The sequence below is a fragment of the Typopeltis vanoorti genome, chromosome 23, assembly GCF_054136105.1.
Source record: "Typopeltis vanoorti isolate ZY-2024b chromosome 23, IOZ_Tvanoo_1.0, whole genome shotgun sequence".
Classification (NCBI taxonomy): domain Eukaryota; kingdom Metazoa; phylum Arthropoda; class Arachnida; order Uropygi; family Thelyphonidae; genus Typopeltis; species Typopeltis vanoorti.
The window spans coordinates 13,211,548-13,232,503 of record NC_143571.1 but is presented as its reverse complement, the minus strand read 5'-3'; the positions used below and the strand labels follow the sequence as shown (position 1 = coordinate 13,232,503).

At 37.4% G+C, this 20,956-nt stretch overlaps 1 protein-coding gene across 1 annotated transcript in view; it reads right to left on the bottom strand.

The window, feature by feature from the left end:
• LOC150093631 (alkylglycerol monooxygenase-like) overlaps positions 1–20,956 on the bottom strand; it is a 193,801-nt gene that overhangs the window by 121,176 nt on the left and 51,669 nt on the right. Inside the window, exon 3 of the mRNA XM_090412763.1 lies at positions 18,000–18,151. Coding sequence (XP_090268889.1) covers positions 18,000–18,151 — 152 coding nt within the window. The remainder of the gene's footprint in view (positions 1–17,999; positions 18,152–20,956) is intronic.

Sequence of the window (20,956 nt, the reverse complement as noted above, 5' to 3'; positions counted from 1 at the left end):
CTAATCAAAGGCAATCAAAACTTCTTCATAATCTGGAAAACAGTGTCTCAAAAACTCATTCTTGAATTCATTCACACCGCTTGCACTCATAACATCCAATGGCGTGATTGGAATGCATCCATTCCAATCATGCACCACCCTATGAGAGAAAAATCTAGCCCTCAGTGCCTTTTTAGTGGCATTCATTCTCAGCTTCCAAGGATGCCCTCTCATCCTTTCCCCACCCTCCATTGAAATCCTGTGTGACCCTTTCAAAAGTTTGTAAGTCACAATCATATCACCCTCTCTTTCTCCTGTTTGCTAGTGTCTGCAGTTTACAAATTCTCAGTCTATCTTTATAATTCCACAATCCTGATATCACTTATAACACTCTCCTTTGCACTCTTTTCCACTACATTAGAATCACAATGGACACCAGGAGACCAGACCTGTGCACAATAGTCCAAGTAAGGTCTTATCAAGGCCTTGTAAAGAGACAAAATGACATCCTTACCTTTACATGTGAACAGGATGTCCTGTGTGAAATTCACTATATATTTTAACCATTACAAAAAATGCAACCTTCTAGTTCAATTTCAGTTGTATTTGCAATTTTTGCTACATGGTCCCTGAACTTCAACTTCCTATCTACTAACACTCCAAGATCCCTAGCCTGATCAGTTTCTTCTAGCATAATACCACCAATGTTAATTGGATATCTAATTATTATTATTATTATTATTTAGGCCTCCAAGGAGTCAAAAGACTCATCACAGGAGGTCCTTCCTAGGAAACACAAGTCTATCAAGACTCATTGCAGTGGTCCCTCCTAGGAAACACAAAGTCTATCATACCACTCCTTAAACTCACTGACCATTCTCGCGCTCGCCACTCTATGAGGCAATGCATTCCACGATTCAACCACCCTCCATGCAAAGAAACCACTCCTCACCCCTCTTGCTCACAGTTTCCTTTTGTAACTTCCATCACTCTTTCCCTGTTCAACCAAGCGAAAGAACTCCCCAGTGTCAACCCTGCAACCACCTCTCAACAGTTTAACTCAATCATATCACCTCTCCTTCTATCCACCAAACTCTGCAGTCCACATTCCCTCAGCCGATCCTCATAACTAACATTGTACAGTCCTGAAACTGTCTTTGTTAACTGCCTTTGTACCCTTTCCACAGTTAATTTATCCCATTCAAATCCTGAGAACCAAATCTGAGAACAATAGTCTAAGTGTGGTCTGATCAGGGTCTTATACAACGGAATGATAACTGTATTATCTCTGCAGGTCAGCATCCTTCTCATTATTGCAGCAATCCTCTGTGTTACCTTCACTACCTTTGCAATATGTCCCTTGAATTTCAGGTTTCTATCAATCATTAACCCCAGAACTCTTGTCTCCCCTACTTTCTCCAGTATAGCTCCTCCAATAGAGTATGCAGCATCCCATTGATGTGTCCCAAACCTCAAGATCTTACATTTAGCTGCATTAAACTGACACCCCCATTCATTTGTCCATCTGTCTAGCTTATTCAAAACCTCTTGCAGGACTACTGCATCTGCACTATTACTAATAACCATTTCTAGCTTCACATCATCTGCAAACAACTGAATATCCCCCTGCAATCCACTGACAATGTCATGCTGAAGTGTATTACTTTACATTTACTGACATTGAAATGACATCCATTTTCCCATGCCCACAGTTCCAGCCTATTCAAATCATTCTGCAAGTACTGCATATCAGCAACGTTCCTAATTACCTTACCTATCTTTGCATCATCAGCAAATAGCTGTATGTTGCTTGTCAAATCATTCCCAATATCATTAATGTACAGATTGAATAACAACAGACCAAGCACTGATCCTTGTGGTACACCACTGGTCACCTTAAATCTTGAACTCACATTCCCCATATTCCACTTTTTGATGTTTGTCAGTCAGCCATCCTCTTATCCATGCTAATATTCTATAATCCAAATCATATTCTCCAATTTATACAACAATCTACTGTGCTGTATGGTATCAAAAGCCTTAGCAAAATCCAAAAGTATCATGGTATATCCATTCTGTGTCTAGTTCACTGATGACATTGTTATAGAATGTAAGTTGCTAAAACATGACCTTCCTTTTTGCAAAGTAGAGATTCATTGTCAACTCATTTTTGAATGTGCAAGCCATAACCCATTTTTCCAAAATCTTCACCACCACTCCTGAAATACTGACTCGATAGTCGGATACATTGGTCTTTGCATCATCCTTGTGCAATGAAATTACCATACATTCTTTCCATTTCTGAAGAATCTTCCCTGTTCTGAGACTCATATTAAACAACCTGGTCAAAGGAATAGCCAGTTCAGCTGAACACTCTTTTAGTACACGTGCTGATATCCCATAAGTCCCTATTGCTGAATTCTTATTCAGTTTGTGCAACAGCTCTAATACCTTGTCCTGATACACCTGAGTTTCTTCATCCTGTGAAGAGGAAGCCGTGAGCTCAATGTTGTATATATCAGGTTGATAGCTTTAAACAAAATGGGCACTCATTAGTTGAACAACCTTATCTGCATCTGTTTCTTTCATATTCATTCTTTCTTTTACTTGCAGCATATCTATAGAATTCTTGTGGGTTGTCTTTAGCATGCAGAGCCAGTTTCTTTTCATACTCAGACTTTGCTTTCAGTACAATAGTTGTGACTATTCTAGCCTGTTGCTTATAAATTTCATAATGCACACAGTATTCCTTCCACATCATCCTTTTCTTATGAATCTCTTGCTTAATAAGATTACACATCCATTTGACTCCTACCCTATTTATTCTTCAAACTCTCGGGACACAGTCTGATATTGCCTCATTTAAGTATCATTTAAATGCTTCCTGTGTACTGTCAATATTCTTCCCATCCATCAACCAATCCCATTCCACTGAACTCAGAATACCCCTAGTTGGTCATAATTTCCTGCTTTGTAGTTCAGCATGTAACCTTTTCTGAAGGGAACATTCATAAACTTAGTCTCTTAACAATTGCGTACTGCATGACCACTGTCACCAACTGGAAACAGAATAGTTATGCCTTTAACTGAAATGCCCTCTGATACTATAATCAAATCTAACACTCTTTGACCTCAAGTTCCTTCTGTCACATGCTGCTTGAGGAAGTTGTCCCAATCAATATTTGAATAATTAATTCTTTCATTATGATTACTCTTTTGCACTCATCTTGTCTATTTAGTGATGCATTTCTTCATCACTAGCAACCAAACCACCAGGTCTGTAATAACACTCCACTATGTAATTGATTTTGTTAGATTCCACCTCATACTGGATAGCTTCAAACTCACTGCCACATGAAATACTGTTAGTAGTAGAATTACAATCATAGGTCTCAACTCTAACTGGATTCAAGCCATCCAATATCATTAGTAGCATTCCCCTCCACTCCAATCCTTCCTAAAAAGTAGTGTATCCTTTACACTCAATACCAGTTAGTATGTCTGATTCTGATAGCCAGGTCTCACTAATGCCTACAATTTGAGATCTCAACATATTGATTAAGGCAACAAACTTTATTCCTTTGTTTCTGATACTCCTAGCATCCATGTACATATATAACAATCTATCAGCAAGTTCTTTGGTATACCCTTGTCTGCAGTCTGCATGACACAGTTGGACAATTTACAGATCTCTATTCTTCTCTAGTGCCTTAACATGTCTCTCCTGGTCAACATTTCCATGACAAAGCCCATTCCTATCATTAAAACAGTTATATAACACTGTTGCTCTTACACTCACATTTTCACCATTCCTCACTTTGTAATTTAGTTTACCTGACTTTCTGTGTTAGGTCTCATAGCAGTTATTAGTTTTTCTAGACTCCTGATACCAAATGCATTCAGGTGTAAGGCATCCCTCTTATATAAATCCATTCTTCCCTCAAACTCAATCCACACATCCAAAACCTCATATCCATTCCTTCTACACAGCCTACACAATTGAATCGTTTGCCATCATAGCCCGTCTTTTTAATTCATTTTTATCCTATAGACGTAAAATACTCACAATTGTTACTTTCTCACTCTTGCCTCTTCAAACAACCCATTCATCCTCTTTCATACTGAACTTATTGCTAGTTAAGTCATTGGTATTTATGTAAGAATATTTATATAATAGTACAATTAAGATTTCATTTACCGTATTTGATGGCATATAAGACGCCCCTGCCTATAAGACGCAACTCCCCCCGTTTTTTTGCACACATTTTTTAGGAAAAAACTTTATCATTGAATATTATAATGAATTTACAGTATTTCAAATATAAAGTAAGAAGTAGGTCTGCTTTCAGCAAATATCTAATTAATCTAACTAGGAAAGAGTACCCACCTTTTAATCTTCTATGTCAAAAACCAGAAATTCATCTCCAGAGCTAAATGAAGAGACACTTGAAACTCCTAAATCAGAATCTGAATCCTCATGCAACAAATTGTCCTCTGTACCATCCAGTGCATTACTAATGCCGCACTACTTAAATTATTATTATTATTATTATTAGCCCAAGATCTCATGGAGTTAGACTCATCTGGGAGGTCCTTTTTCTGGGAGTGTGTTTAAGACACAGTCAAACTCCATGCCGACACCACACTCTCAGTCAAGGCATTCCAATCATTCGCAACTCTGCACAAAAAAAACCTGCCTCTCACTCCCCTACTCACACCCTCTTTATACAGTTTCCAGGGATGACCTCTGGTTCTCCCCTGATCTCCCACTATTCTTTGTGGAACTTCTCCACCATTGATCTTATAACAACCCTTACCAACTTGTAGGTCTCTATCATATCTCCCCTTTTCCTCCTTTCCACCAGACTCTGCAAATTACATCTTCTCAATCTTTCCTCATACTCAACATTCCAGAGGTCAGAAACTACCTTAATAGTAGCCCCTTTGGACCCTTTCCAACATCTCTTCATCCTTCTGAAATCCCAGTGACCAAATCGGGCCACAATAGTCCATGTGTGGCCTAATCAAAGCCTTATACAATGGAACAAGAATCTCCCTACTTCTACATGTCAGTGTCCTCCGCATCATTCCCAGAAGCCTTTGTGTTGTCTTCACAATTTTGGCGATGTGTCCCCTAAATTTTACATCCTTATCCACTATCACCCCAAGACTTCTTATTTCCTCTACCTCCAACAATATATTCTCACCAAGCATAAATTCTGCATCCCATCTTTGTTTTCCAAATTTTAAAACCTTACATTTTGCAACATTGAACTCACATCCCCATTTCCGTGCCCAATCACTCAATTTATTCACGTCTTCTTGCAAGGCCACAGCATCTTCACTACTCTTTATGGTTCACCCCAACTTTGCATCATCTGCAAACAACTGAATATCTCCATCCAAATCTTCGCCAATATCATTAATATACAAATTAAACAGTAATGGCCCTAAAACAGACCCCTGAGGCACTCCACTAGTGACTTTCCTTTTCCTGGATATTGCACCCGCATACACAACTTGTTGATAACTATCAGATAGCCAGTCTCCAATCCAATGCACTAATTAACCACTGTCTCAGTTTTCATAGCATCCCATGAAGCTTTGACCCACTCACAAACTTGTGAAATGCTAGGCCTCTTCCTTCTTCCTGATGGAATAACCTCAAGATCTGAAGACTGCATCCAACAGTTTCACTTCTCCTTCATAAATCCCTTAAATGGTTTATTAATACAGACATCTAAAGGTTGAAGCTGACCAGTTAGACCTCCTGGAATTACAGCTAACTGAGTTTATCTTTAACATCTTCTGTTATGTGAGAACGAAACTGATCCCATACTAGCAGGGCAGGCTTCTTCAATAGTCCGCCAGGGTGCCTAGACCAAATTTATCTATCCATAACTTCATTCCTATTTTTTAGACCTATTTTCAAAGAAAAAAGTGTCTTATATGCCAGCAAATATGGTACTTTTCTGTTTTTGAATTGTTTAATTGAAACAATTTTATATTCTTAATTTTTGCTCCAGGAAAACATGAAGTTATAACTCGTTCATCAATAGCTGTTTTATTATAGAGTCACCATACCAAATACTTCTTTTTTACTAACAACATCACTTACCTGATTTCCATTATTTCCTAACTTACCTGTTTCTGTGTTTTTTGTTGTTTTTTTATTTTGCTGCTTAATTTTCGTTTCTCCCTATGTTCATTTAAACACCTTCAACTTTTTGTAATTCCTGCATTGTCTCTCTGATGATCTGCTTTAATTTTGCTATTTTGGAGGTTAATTCATTTTCATTAACCACCCCCACATTTCCAATAATCTCGTTAGATGGGCTAGCCTTCTTGTTCTCTTTTTAGCATTATTTTTCTTGTGAGTTTTTGGTACCTTTTAAACTTTTACTTGTTGTTTAAATGGCTTAATAAAAATATTTTAGAAAATACTAAATACACTAAAAACACTAAAATCTACACTAGCATACTATAAAACACAAATTTTCTTGATGACTTTGATGGCCATAACATCAATAATATCATCTAACCCATAAGATAAATATATGTTTGTTGGGTTTTTTTTTATAAGAAATAGATGAAGAGTTAACAGGGAGTCACAAGACTCATTCAAGGAACTATAATCCAATTACAACTATTTTTAACATTCTGCTGTGAGCTTGTTTGTTATTGATGCACATTTTCCTCTAGCAAAGCATTCCAAAACACTATCATTCTTGATATAAATATATATATATATATATATATATATATTCTTTACTCCATCATTCCTTATACACTATAGATGGACTTGTGTTTGACCTAAAAATGATCATTATCAAAAAAAAAGTTTCACATTTGATGTCCGTAGACGCCATATGGTCACTGCCATACCTCACATGGTTTTGGTAATGATGTCTTTTGCTAGAATAAGTGGTAGGGTCGCAAATTCCCTTTCCACACAAAGTTTGTAGGAAAATCACAAACATCCATGCCTATGGTGGGATTCAAACCCACAGCCTCTTGGCGGGAGAGCAGATACGCTAACCACTCGCCCAACCAGACTGGCAATTATTATCATACACATTTATATATATTCTTTATTCCATCATTCCTTATACACTATAGATGGACTTGTGTTACACCTTTAACCTGCAAATGATTATTGTCATACAGGATCCTAGATGTATGTATGATAATAATCATTATCTAGGGTCAGGAATGCAGTGGACAAACTACACTGGTTTCCATAAATTAAGGGGCAAAGAGAAAAAATCACAATAACTCCAAAACTGTATGATGAATTTTTTTTGCAATTCAGTGAAAAGCAGTATGATATGAGATGTGAAAGAAATGGCTACAAAAATTGTAAATAAATAGTTTAATTCAGTAACAAATGAGTACATGAAGACAATGGTCAGAAATGAGGTCAAAATGAGATTGTCAAAGTGCTTAGTAAGGAATGTGGTCACCCAATACAGTGTTCACAGCAATTTTTCATACTGTTTATAATGGTATCCAGGAGCTCAGTTGGTAATCTATTGCTCTTGCAAAGTTCTCCTAAGTTCCTGAAGGTCTTGGGGGGAGGGGGAATGACAATAGTAACACATCGACCCAGAGCATCTCAGCATGCTCAATTCAAGAGATCTGGCTAGCCTGTCATCTTGCAGGATAAATGTCTCCTATTGCACCTGCATACAAATGAACAGAGAAGTCCAGGACCTCGTCTCTATAAGCTGCAGCATTCATGGTTCTGCTGAGAAGTACATACAGGTTGATGCATCCATCTAACAAGATACCTCCACAAACCATCAGAATACCTTCCCCATAAGTGTCCCTTACACAGGACATATTAGAGGGATGATAACATGTCCCTGTTTCTTTCCAGATCAGAACATGCCCGGTATCACTTTGTAGAGCAAATTATGTGCCCACACTCTTGCAAATATTTTTGGGAACTGCTCTATAAAACTCCTTCAGTAACATATTTTTCTATTATATCTCCTCTTTTTCACCTATCATCTAAACTTTGTAACCCACAACCCTCATGAAGAACACTCCAAAGAACAAACTCTATTTTAGTCACTTGGCTCTGGATTCTTTTCAAAACTTCTACATCAAGAATCTCAGATGCTAAATCTGTGCATAGTAGAACAGATACTATTATTATTATTTACAGCAACTCCATGGAGTCTGGAGACTCATCATGGGAGACCCAATCAACCATTATACACACAAATCTTATCATACCTCTCCTTGAATCCATTCACCATCAGGGAACTCACAACCAATTCTAGCAATCCATTCCACTCACTCACCACTCTCCACACAAAAAATCTGGTCTGCACACCCCTACTAACAACACTCTTACACAACTTCCATGGATGGCCCCCTAGTTCTGCTGTATCAACCTTTATAAAGAGGGGGGGGGGAAATAATCTTATTTCTGTTTATTAGTGTATTCTTCAGCATTCAAGGAATCTTTGCACTATTTTGTCAACTGCAATATATCCTCTGAACTTCAATTCCCAATCTCTGCCACATGCCCCCCCCCCCCCTTCCCAATATACCTAGCCTTATCAAGCTACAGTCCAGTTCCATCAATCAGTGTACTATACAGCTTGTAATTCCAAAGCGTATAACCTTACATTTTATCAGATTAAATTTGCAAACCATTATTTTTCCACATTGCCAGTCCATTTAAATATGCAGAAGGATTTCTACAGCATCTTTATTAACTATTGTCCTCTCCAGTTTGCATCATATGCAAAACAACTGTATATTCTTCTTAAAATCGTTCCCTATATCATTAATGTATAAATGTAACATAGGCTCAGGTACATAGTTTCCCACTGTGGTATGTCATTAGTTACCTGCTTTTTCTTTGCTTCTACAATACTATACTCTAATCTTTGATATCTATCTACAAGCTATCCACTTTATCCATGTCACCAGCTTCATATCCATCCCCATTTGTTCAAATTTATGTAACAGAGTTCTGTGTGGTGTCTTGTCAAATGCCTTTGCAAAGTCGAGCAGTATCAACTGCTAGACTTTGTAAAGGCATTTAACAATCCCTTTTATTCAACAGGTCACTTTATTTTAAAAATAGTAAGTAGATTACTAAGCAAGACCTGCTCTTTGCAAAGTTATGCTGCCCCCCCCCCCCATAAAGTATTACATTTCTCTCCACCCATTCTTAAATTCTACCATTAACTAACTTTTCCAGTACTCACACTACCACTGCTGAAATACTGGTCAGTCTATCATTTTCTATCTCTGTTGTAAATGTACTTCATGTAACAGAACTATTCTGCCTTATTTTTACTCCTTAGCGACACTGACAGAACTGAAACTTATATTACATAGCCTCATCGAATTTCAATCAGAGTTATTGCCAATTATTTCCACCTTCTCATAATACACAGGCAATCTATCCCTATTCTAACATCCATCTTTGTCACATCTGTCATTGCAATATCTGTACCCAGGTGGTACATGAAAAGTGATCGCCCATCAGTTTAACTATTCCTTCTGCTTCAAATTCCTAATCAGTATTCATTAAAGTTATCCTACCATAATTGTTCTTCCCTTTACTTGCCATATAGTGAATGAACTCATTGAAATTTATCTTGACCTACTTAATTTTTTTGTTTAGTTTTAAATTTGATTTTGCCTCTCCAACCATGCTGGCCACTTTCTTGCCTGTACTTTTACTGCAAAAGCTCACTGATCACTTTCTCTTTATATTTTTTCCACAACAGATTATTATTATTTTTCCTTGCAGTGCCTGCTTAATAATGCTACATATCCATTTAATTTCACTTGATTTACCTCCTGACCTCCAGTATGCAGTCTGATACTACTTCATCAAACAACTCTTGAAAATTTCTCATACATTGGTAGCAGGTCATACACTGGAAGGAGTAGAGAGTGATGGCTTGGTTGGACGAGTAGTTAACATATCCACTCTCCAGCCAAAAGGCTGCAGATTCGAATCTCGCTGTGGACATGGATGTTTGTGGTTGTCTGTGAAAATACTAGTGGTGGTGGTGGTGGGCAGTAGATGCATTGGCATAGATGATGATGGTAGTTGCGGTTCGCTGTAGTTGGTAGACTGAGTGGTGAAGACGGAGAGTTGAGGAGTGGGTGCCCTATCTGGATGAGTCTTTGGACTCCTTGGAGGTGTCACATAATAATAATAATAATAATAATAATATACTGCTAACATCGTTCTTTGAAGTTTCTCATACTATGACCTGCTACCAGATTTGATATAAGCACCAGCTCTGTAATTCCATATATAACTCTTAAATGAAAATTCCATGTTTAGCCATCTCCACAAGTCAAGACTGCAAGCTCATTCTACTCATTCAAAGTGGCTGGCTGCTTTGGTCCTGGACAAATCTTATGATGCTACCACTACATCTAGTGTAGTTGTTAAGATCTTGGAGAAATTAGTTAGGGACCATATACAACATTAGGTAGATGAGGGTAATGTTATCTGTGAGAGTCAACATGGATTTGTGAGGGGGCGCTCTTGTTTTAGTAATATGCTAGCCTTTTATAATAAAGTTACAAGAGCAGTAGATGAGAGAAAGCCACATACTGCCATTTCCTTGGATTTAGTGAAGGCATTTGACAGGGTGCCACATGATAAGCTGATATTTAAGTTGGTCTCTCGCCAAATCAATCGTTTCGGTGAGAGACCGAAAGGCTCGACTACTGTTTAAACAGGCTGCTAATTTCCTGCTTTTTGCTCTTTTGAATTCTGTTTTGTAAGCACTTGTTTTTTTTTTTTGCATTTATTTCCAGCTTGAGTATAAGCTCTAAAGGAGGATGGAGTTCTTGATTTGAGCCAGTAATGGTATGTTTGGTTTTTCATTTGTACAGCCTTGGTGCATCTTTTGGAAAATAAGGGTTTAATTATGGAATGGCAGGTCAGAGTACTGTGGGGAATGTATGTTTTCGTGCCAGTGAGGATTACTTTGATCAGAAGTTCGGTGCATGTATTTGAGTTGGAAGGTCGGAAGCAATAGTCTAACCATAGGAATGTAGCATAAAAAGTTGCAGAGACTGTCCCACTTGGCACTGTTATAATGCCAAACTACTCTTGTATGGGAGAAGCTGTGTACGCTGTTGCATGGGGGGAGGAGATGAGCACTAGATTGTGGTCAGAATTGCCTGAGGGTGGGGGGGTCCCCTCTACATTCACTGTGTATTTGAAGGGTCACTGGTCAGGAAGAGATCTAGGGTATTTGGAGAGCAATTTGGGTTATCAGATATTCTAGTTGGCATCTGAACTATTTGTGTAAGGTCATTAGTGATGGCAAATGTTTCATCATCTCTGCCTGCAAGATCTGTACAGCTGGAGGAGGAAAGCCAGTTGGTATTGTGAACATTAAAATCTCCTAGGAGGATGATTTCGTTGTTGAGAAAGTCAATTTTTAAGCCGAAGAAATTAAAGAAATTTTTTTACCTTGATGGACCTGTGATTTCAGTCAGGATTTCTCCATGACTGCAGGTCATGGAGAAATCCTGACTGAAGAGTCCAGCTATTCCTGTCTTGGGCCTTTCTTCTCCATTTTCTTCTGACTTTCCTAATCATTGGGTCTTCCCACCTTAAGGCTGGTCTTCCAGGTTTTCTTTTGGTATCTCTCAGATACCAGTTTTGTAACTTTGACTGTCCATCTGTTGTCTCTCATTCTGGTGAGATGTCCTGCCCATCTTCTTTTGCTGTTGTAGATTGCTTTTATTATGTCCGTGAGTCCAGACTTCTTCCTGATTTCTGTGTGTCTTACGTGGTCTGTTTTGTTTATAATGCACACTTCTTTCTATTGCACGTTGAGTTGTTATTAAGCTTTGTTCTTCTTTTAAAGTTGTGTTCCATGTTTCACTGACATAAGTTAATGCTGGTAAGATGTGACTATTGAAAAGATGGGCTCTTATTTCTATGTCTATGTTTTGGTTGGTAATTTTTGATTTTATTTTGTTGAAGGCTATCCAAGCAGGCTCTTTTTTTCCTTGCTATTTCATTTGATATATCATTATTCATTTTTATGGACTGGCCGAGGTAGATATTCTTCAACTTTTTCAATGGTATGAGATTCTAGAGTGATTGTATGATCTTTACAGTATTTGTTTTTCATCCATCTTGTTTTGTTCAGGTGTATTTCCAATCCAATTTTTTGGCAGTTTTGGCTTATGTTATTCAGCATTGATTCTAAGAGTTTGGGTGAGTGAGATATTAATACCATATCATTAGCGAATAATAGGATATTTAACATTTCACCATCAATGTTTATTCCATCTTTCATGTCAATTTTTCGAATGATGCTGTCCAGAGGAGTAGATGTGAAGAGATTAGGTGATAAGACATCACCCTGATGTACTCCTCTACTTAAGTTAATTTTAATCAGGTGATTGAAAAGGGTGATATTTGTTGTGCCTTCTTTGTAGATATCTTTTATAAGTTGGATGTATGCTTTTTCTATGACTTGTTCTATTGGAATATTGCTTTATGCTCAACAGTGTCAAATGCCTTTTTAAAATCTATAAAAAGAAGACAAAGTGGGATCTGGTATTCTCTGCATCTTTCTGTTAGCTGAGTAATAGTTGGAATGTGATCTATTGTTGAAAAGCTTTTTTCATATTTATATGTTTTTATTCGAATATTTTATATGTGTGTGCTAATAGACAGATGGGTCTGTAATTACTGATGTCTTCTTTATTACCTTTTTTTTTATGCAGAATTATGGTCTTTGATGTTTTCCATTCAGTAGGTACTTTCCTTAATTGTATATATCGGGGTAAACTTTTCCGCTAAAGCTTTAAAGAGTATTTGTCCACTTTTAATTCATCAGATTTTATACCATCAATTCCTGGTGATTGATCATTTTTCATATGGTGGATAGCCATTTTTTACTTTTTCAGGTAGGACAGATGGTATTTCCAAATTTTCGTCTAGTACTGGAGCTATGATTACTTGTTTAGATGAGTAAAGGTTCTCATAAAACGATTTTACTATTTTTTCCATTTCACTTCTATTTATGTGTCTGTTTCCTTGATTGTCTATGAAGGCTGATGGTAGTGGTTGCTTTAGATTTATTTCTTTTTCTACTTTTTTTTAGGCTACTGCAGAGCCTAGCTGCTTCTGCCAATTTTGTTGTTCTATATATGTTATAGTCATCTTTGATATTCTGCCTCAGTTGTTTACAAATAATTTTATATTCTAGACTGTCTTTTCCTGTATCTTTCAATATTCTTCTTTTCTTCAATAGTTCTATTGTTCTTGCTGATAGGTGTTTCCTGGTCTTAGGAGGAAGTTCATATGAGGTTCTTTCTTTGCAGTTCATTAATTGATTGTTAAAGTTTGTTAAATCTTCATCAATGTCATTTTTTAATTTCCAGTCGGTTTCTTCCACATTTTTTCTAAATTCTTCTGGGTTTATCTGTTTTGAGCGTTTTTTATGGTTGGACTGTGCTCATATGCATTCTTTATTTTTTTGGGGTATTTTGAGGGGGCTCTTATTGGACGGTGGTCTGAATGAATGTCACAGTAGGTTTTCCCAATGACTTCGACATTTTTTATTATTCTTTTACAATCTGTTAGGATGAAATCAATTTCATTTCTTGTCTCTCCATTTGGAGACTGCCAAGTCCATCTTTTTCCAGTTCTCTTTTTAAAGAAACTATTCATAATGTAGAGCCTTTCTGCTTCTACAAATTCTGCCAGGAGTTCACCTCGTTCATTTCTCCCCCACCCCCCAAGGTCCAATGTATTTTTCTTCAATAAATCCTGTACCAATCTTTGCATTGAAATCTCCACACACTAGTGTGTATGTTGTTTTTTCAGTAATGTTTCTCGTAGGTGTTCATAAAAATTTTCTATTTCTTCTTTGTCAGCTGTTGAGGTGGGTGCATAGGCTACTATTATTTTTATTGTTATGGATTCTCCAAGTTTTCATTTTAGTGTTCCTAGTCTTTCAGAATGGACTGTGCAAGAAATAATATTTTTAGTTAGCTTTTCATTTATGATGAAGCCAACTCCTCCAACCCTTGTAGTGTTATCTGAAGCTCCAAGGAAAATTTGGTTGCCATTGTTCCATTTTGCTGTTAATTCAGAGCTTCTTCGGGTTTCACAAATAGCAAGGACATCAAACTTTACATTTTGCAGTTCTTGAAGCAGGAAATCAATATGGGAGTCGGAAGACAGAGTTCGAGTGTTGAAGGAGCCAATAAATAGGGTCGGATTTCCAGATGGTGGTCTATCTTCCTCTGTGAGATTCTTAGCACCCCCTGCTCTTGCAGATTTCTCACCACCACCTTGGTGGGATTGCAAAGAGCCGTGCAGGACTGGGGACCTTTTTTCTTCTACTTGCTGGCATCTTTACAGTGGACTATAAAGAAATTAAAGAGCAAAAATTCGAATGAATTGGGAAGGGATATTTTCATCCAAAGAAGATCAAAGTTGGGTGATTCTAGGTTGGGTGCTCTCTGGCAAGGTATGTCAGAGTGTGTAGTTTGGAAGGTTGAAATAAATAGTACTGGGGGGGGGGGATTTGAGTTTCTGCAAGAAAGAGTAAGTGGGGTTTGGTAGACTGAAGGTGGTAGTGGACACTATTAAGGTTGGAGTTTAGGCAATGAATGTTGGTGAAGTGGATACGTATGGTTTTGTGAGTCATATGTTTGAAAGCAAGGGTTTTTCACATTTCCTATGCAGTGCCTATGCTAGTGGCATCACTTGGTTTTTGCATCAATTTAACTTTTCCGTAGTCAATGATCCAACTATAGTCACCATTTTGACGTTTTTCTGCAAGTTGTCTTCGAAGTGTGTCCTTGTTCCCTTTGTACAAATTAAGTCTGGTCGAGCACGTATGCACGACTGGGGACAAGTGTCTTTGAACTTGTTGTTGATCACTGTTATTAGTTTTGATCTGCTTGTCGGCGAGTCACAAGTCACTTTTAAGGCGTGGAAAGTTTGTTCTGTCCTTTCTTTTATTTATGGGTCCAAAACAATGGCATCTGATGATTTTTAGATTTTAGAATCGATATTCCATTCTTCTGCTAATTTGATGATGTCTTCTTTTAATTCTTTTCTGTTTTCCTTTTTTAAGTTCGAATTAACGGCGTTGAATTTTTGGTTTTTGTCCTCCATCGAGTCATGCACTGTTGATGCAATTAGGACACAGAGTTCATTAGCGGGGAAGGGTGAACTTGTGTGGAAGTGCTGATCATCAGTTGATTCAAGCTTGGTTTCTAGTGCTTGTATTTTGGAGGAAAGAGTTTCATTCATAGCAATGATGTGCTGTTCGAGGTTTTCAATTCGTTTGCCTAAGTTCAGGAGTTGTTTTACAAATGGGAGGACAGCGAACATAAATAGGGCTGGTTAAGGTCGATATATATCTTGTGCACCAAAATGTCCATTTTTGTATAAGAAGTGTATATCCAGTGGCAACAGAAGTCTGCATTATACCCTCTTTTTTTATTGCTGATATCAATTTTACAGCTGCGGCACTTTGTGGTTTTGTTGGCAATCGACGGTGCTACACTGGTGAGACACAGGATGCTTGTTCAATTGTTGGCTTTTGTTGCCGCCGTCTTTGCTTCACACAGTAGGCATAGTGGGTGCTTGCACGTGGCTGATTTTTAGATCGAAATATAACTGATTTAATGCACTAAAAGTACTCACAGGTTGTGCTGAAGTTATTGACTACTTAGTACTCACTGTTAAGATTTCTGTTTGATGTTTAATTTGGATGGGAAACTCTTGTAGTAGCGATAAAATGCTGGAGCACTAGTTTATAGTTTATTCTCTCTTTCATCCTAAAAAATATAAGCTCCTTACATTCTGTCACTATAAATATCATCCTCAGTCAACCAAGTCTCACTAATGTTGATCATTTCTGGCCAAGCCAATCTAACAAATTCCAAAAACTCCTCATGCTTATTCCTGATGGTTCTGCCATTACTATACATGAACTACAATATCCCTTTGCATCTACAACTGCTCTTACATCTTGAAATAACTGTTTCCATTCAAATTCAACAACTAATTAGCTATGGTCAGTATTTTTTTATTCATCTCTTTTCTCATATTTACTCATTTGAACAGTGTCTACACATGCATTCCTCTGCATCCTTCCCTAATAGCTCTAATTTCCCTGATTTTGCACTTCCAAAACCTTGCTGAGCAACACTATTTCTAGACACCTAACTCCAAATCCATTCAAGCACAATCAATCAACATAAGTCCTTTCATCTCAAATTCATTCAATATCTCTTCACTGTACACTATTCCTTCAGAACAACATATGCATTAACCCAGTTCTCAATTTGTCCTTATCATATTGCGGCAACAAACTTTTAACTCTCTCATACAATGGGCAACCCATGTCCTTCACATTATTGCTGTAATCTTCTGTACTGATGACATAACTATTGCATGATGTCTCCTGAATTTCAACTACTGGTTTACAAATATTCCATGCTTCTTTTACAAGGAATAATTCTTGTGATTTGAATCCACCAATAAAGTGCATGGCCCTTCATCCTTTGACAGAAAATTATCAAACTTGTAATGATTGATAAGTGTCATGGAGTTTTTGAAAGTTTTTAAGTTCACAATTAACAACAATTTTCATTGCCCAATGTACCACCACTCTGTTTACTAGAGGCTTGAAAAAGCACTATAGCGAAGGCTATAAATAAATTATGTTTGGTTTATAGCGAAGACTATAAGGATGAGATCTTTAGTTTGATGTTGCTATAAGCCAGGGTACATGGATGGTGGTGTTGAAGAAATGCATATAAATGTATTCTCTGTAATGGTTAGTATGGGCTTTTAAAGGGAGATCATGTTTTACCAATTTACTTATGGACTACAACAAAGTGATGAATGCATTGGACAAGGGCGATGCATATACAGAGGTATACTTAGATTTTGCAAAGACTTTTGATAGATTGTCTCATGACAAGTTGGTAACTAAATCATAAGGGACTGGATCAGATAAAAGATAAATGAGTTGGACAGGTGATTGGCATCACACAGGTATCTGCAAGTTGTGTATGGGAGTGCAGTATCCTAAAAGAGAAAAGTCATTAGCAGGTGCTGCATGGATCTGCTTGGAGGTGACACTTGTTTAACTTGTATAGGAATGATATTGGAACAGGTTTAACTGGAGATCCACTGCTGTTTGCAGATGCAAAACTAGGGAGAAGAATGAAGAGTCAAGGAGATGTTGTAGCTGTACAGTAGGATATAAACTGTATGAACAGGCAAGTGAGTGGAACTATCAATTCTATATTGCAAAGTGAAGATTCTGAAATTTGGTAAGCAACAATGGGATGCAAAGTATATACAGGGTGAAGAAATTTTGAAAGAAGAAGAGGCAATGAAGATCTGGGAGTGGTGGGTGACAGGGACCCCAAGTTTAGGGATTATACTTATAAATCATGAAGTTATCAGATCATGGTTATGATGTGAAAGATGTCAGCATTCAGAAATAAAGAAGTTATGGTTACTCTGTATAAGGTTTTGATTAGGTCTCGGATGGATTACTGTGTGCAGAATTTTCTTCCCTTTGTTCCCTTTATTCAGAAAAGATTGACCTGGTCTTTGAAATGTGGGGTAGTATGAAAACAGGCTGAGGGAATACATGCAATTTGCAGAGCCCTGTGAATAGGAGGAGGAGAGGGGATATGACTGAGGAATATCAGTTGGTTATTACCAGACTAATGTGGAAGAAAATTTTCATATAATGGAAGAGAGATAGAAGATGGGATCATCCCTGGAAACTATATAAGCAGGACATGAGGAAGGCAGTAAGGAGAGTTCATTGTGGAGCTTGACTAGCAAGTGAAATGCACTACTTGAGAATGTGGTGAATGAAGACCTATTGAATGAGTTTAAAGCATGGTTTGATTAGCTTTGTGTGTGTGTACCTTCCATGATGAGTATTTGATTCCATGGAGGGCTGGTATTAATATTAATATTAATAATATTTTCAGCAAAAATATACTGCTCTTACCATGAGATGCTCGGTGTAGCCAGTAATAAGCTAAGTCAACTCCAAAAAGGCAAATCCACCAAGTCCAAAGAGAGTGCCATGGCAAAGTCACAATTCTCCAGTTTTCATATATCCAGATATAAACACCAATTTCCAGAGTACGTGTCAAAAACCTAAAATCAAAATATTCTTCAAACATATTAATGAACATCATCTATCTATAGCCACTTTAAACAAAATTTAAAATTAATAATTTGCTAAACTTATCTGAAATACTTATTAGAATAAGGTAATAACAAGTATATTACACAAGAAAGATGCATAGACAGTGGTTTATTCTCAGATTCTGAAAAGGCTTTTGAAAGATTGCACACAATAAGTTGGTAGTTAAACTGGAATGGATTGGGTTGGATAATAGATTAGTGCATTAGCTTTGAGATTAGCTTTCTCATAGGTGGTCTGCAAGTTGTGTATGGGTAAAGGATATTCCAGAAGAGGAATATCACCAGTGATGTGTGGACCACAACTGTTTAACCTGTATGTTAATGATATTGGAGAATCTTTGAATGAATGTCCAGTTATTTGCAGATGACATGAAGTTGGGAATAAGCATAAAGAGTAGAGCAGATGTTGTGGCTTGAACAGACTGAGTGAATAGTCATGGAAGCAGCATTACCAGTTTACTGTTGCAAAGTGTGTGAGATTTTAAAATTTGGAAAAAAAGTTAGGATGCAGAGTATAAATAAGACGATAAGGACCTAAATTTTAGGGATACACTGTTAAAATTGTGAGGATATCACAACAGATTCTATTTTTAAATTCCCACCACCACCACCAGACTTCCTCGATATCAATCCTGTAGAAATTTTTCAGTAATTTGTATGTCTCAATCATCTCTTTTCCACCTATCAACCAATTTTTGTAACCAAAGATCTTTTAACCTATCTGCATAAGGTGCATTCCAGAGACCTGCCATCATCTTGAACACTCACTTCTGGATTCTTTCCACTTCTCCTCATCCCCCAGGAAATCCAGGTAACCAGATTTTGCATAGTAGACAAGATTGGGTCTTATCAAGGCCTTATAAAGAGGTATAATAACCTGCTTATCTCTGCTCTTTTTTACTTTTTAATATGTTCAGAGGACATATTACTTTTATAATATGTCCTCTGAACTTAAACTCTCTATCCACCAGCACTCCCAAACACCTGACTTCATCAATTTCCTGGAGTACAGTTCCATCAACAGGTCTTTCATTCTTGTGAATGTGACATCATGGAGAGTTTGAGAGCAGAGCATGATGAGGAGGAGAGACTTGACTGTGAGTGAGGAAGAGGAATATGGGAATTAAGCAAACTTGATATTAATAAGGCTATCACACATGTTTTGAATGAATGTGCCAGGGAGTTGACATCTGACCTGACATATTTGTTTCATACAAGTTAGCACACTGATACAACATGGTGGCGAAAGTCAAATCATTGTGTAGGTCTGCATGGAAGACAAATAAAGTAAATGGTGTGGATTTCTCAAAAATGGTACAGTGCTGTGAATATAGTGTGTGTGTGGGGGGGGAGGAGATGTTGAGGATATTTATGTAGAGAGGCTGCATAAGACAAAAGAACAAGTGTGGGTATGCATGAAATGCGATATTCTGATTGACCATGAGACTTGCTTAAATATAAGTTTCACTAGTTTAAATATTATTATTATTATTATGTGACACCTCCATGGAGTCCAAAGACTCATCGAGGGAGAGTGTGTCAACAGCATTGAATGATTGAACCCCTTCCAACTACTAACAGTGCTCAAACTTGCTTAACTTTTTGCAAGCCATTAGTAGCAGAGGCTCTACCAATCGACCAACCTTTGCTGGCAAATATGAGTAGGGAACACGGCATCGGAACTGATACGGCAGTTGAAGATTGTGCGAATGTGCAGAGAGTGTATGGAATTGATAGCAGGGGAAAAGGTTCGATTCACAATAAAGCAGGTGATGATAATGTTGAAACACAGATGAAATTAATGATAAATTGGACAATAATGATGTTGAAAAACAGAGTGCAATTAACAGTAAGGTGATGTTGATGCCAAACAAGTATGTGTGTGACTAGCGATAAAATAGCAAGAGTGAATGATAGTGAAAAAAAAGTATGCAAGATTTGAAAGCTGAGTTGGTGAAGATGAGGTGGATGCAGAGTGAAATGAAGAGAAATGGAGATGTGTTCAAAAGAGTGAAAAAGACAAAAACAAAATTATGTTGTATGAAAAAGGTAAAAAAAAGAGAAAAAAAAGACCCGCAAGTGGCATCGTATGGCGATTCAATTATTAGAGATGTGATAAATGAGAAGATGCACAAGGTTTGTTTTCCGAGAGGTAAAATGAATAGAGTGATTGAGCTATTGGATATGAGGAGTAAGTAAGCAAATGAGTTGGTACTGGTAGTAAGAACAAATGATGATGATGATGATTGGGAACAAGGGGAATGATATCAGGAGGTGGTTGAGAAGGATAAAAGATAACAGTGTGATAGGAAAGGTAGTTAGTGTGTTTGCCCAGGTAGGACAGTGATGAAATGAGGCAGAGTAAGAATTATGAATGATATTATTATTATGATTCAGACCTTCATGGAGTTGCAAGACTCATCGTGGGAGGCCCATCCTAGAAAACACAAAGTCTATCATACCACTCCTTGAACTCATTGACTGTTCGTGCTCTCACCACTCTATTAGGCAATGCATTCAACCATGCATAGTTCAACCACCATCCATGCAAAGAAACCACTCCTCATCCTCTTGCTCACAGCTTCCTTTTGTAACTTCCTGAAATGACCCCTTGTCTTCCATATCGCCATACAATGGAATAAAAACTCTTTTTTATCTCTGTCGGTCAGCATCCTTCTCACTATTGCAGCAATCCTCTGTTGCCTTCACCACCTTTGCAATATGCTCCCTGAATTTCAGGTTTCTATCAATCAT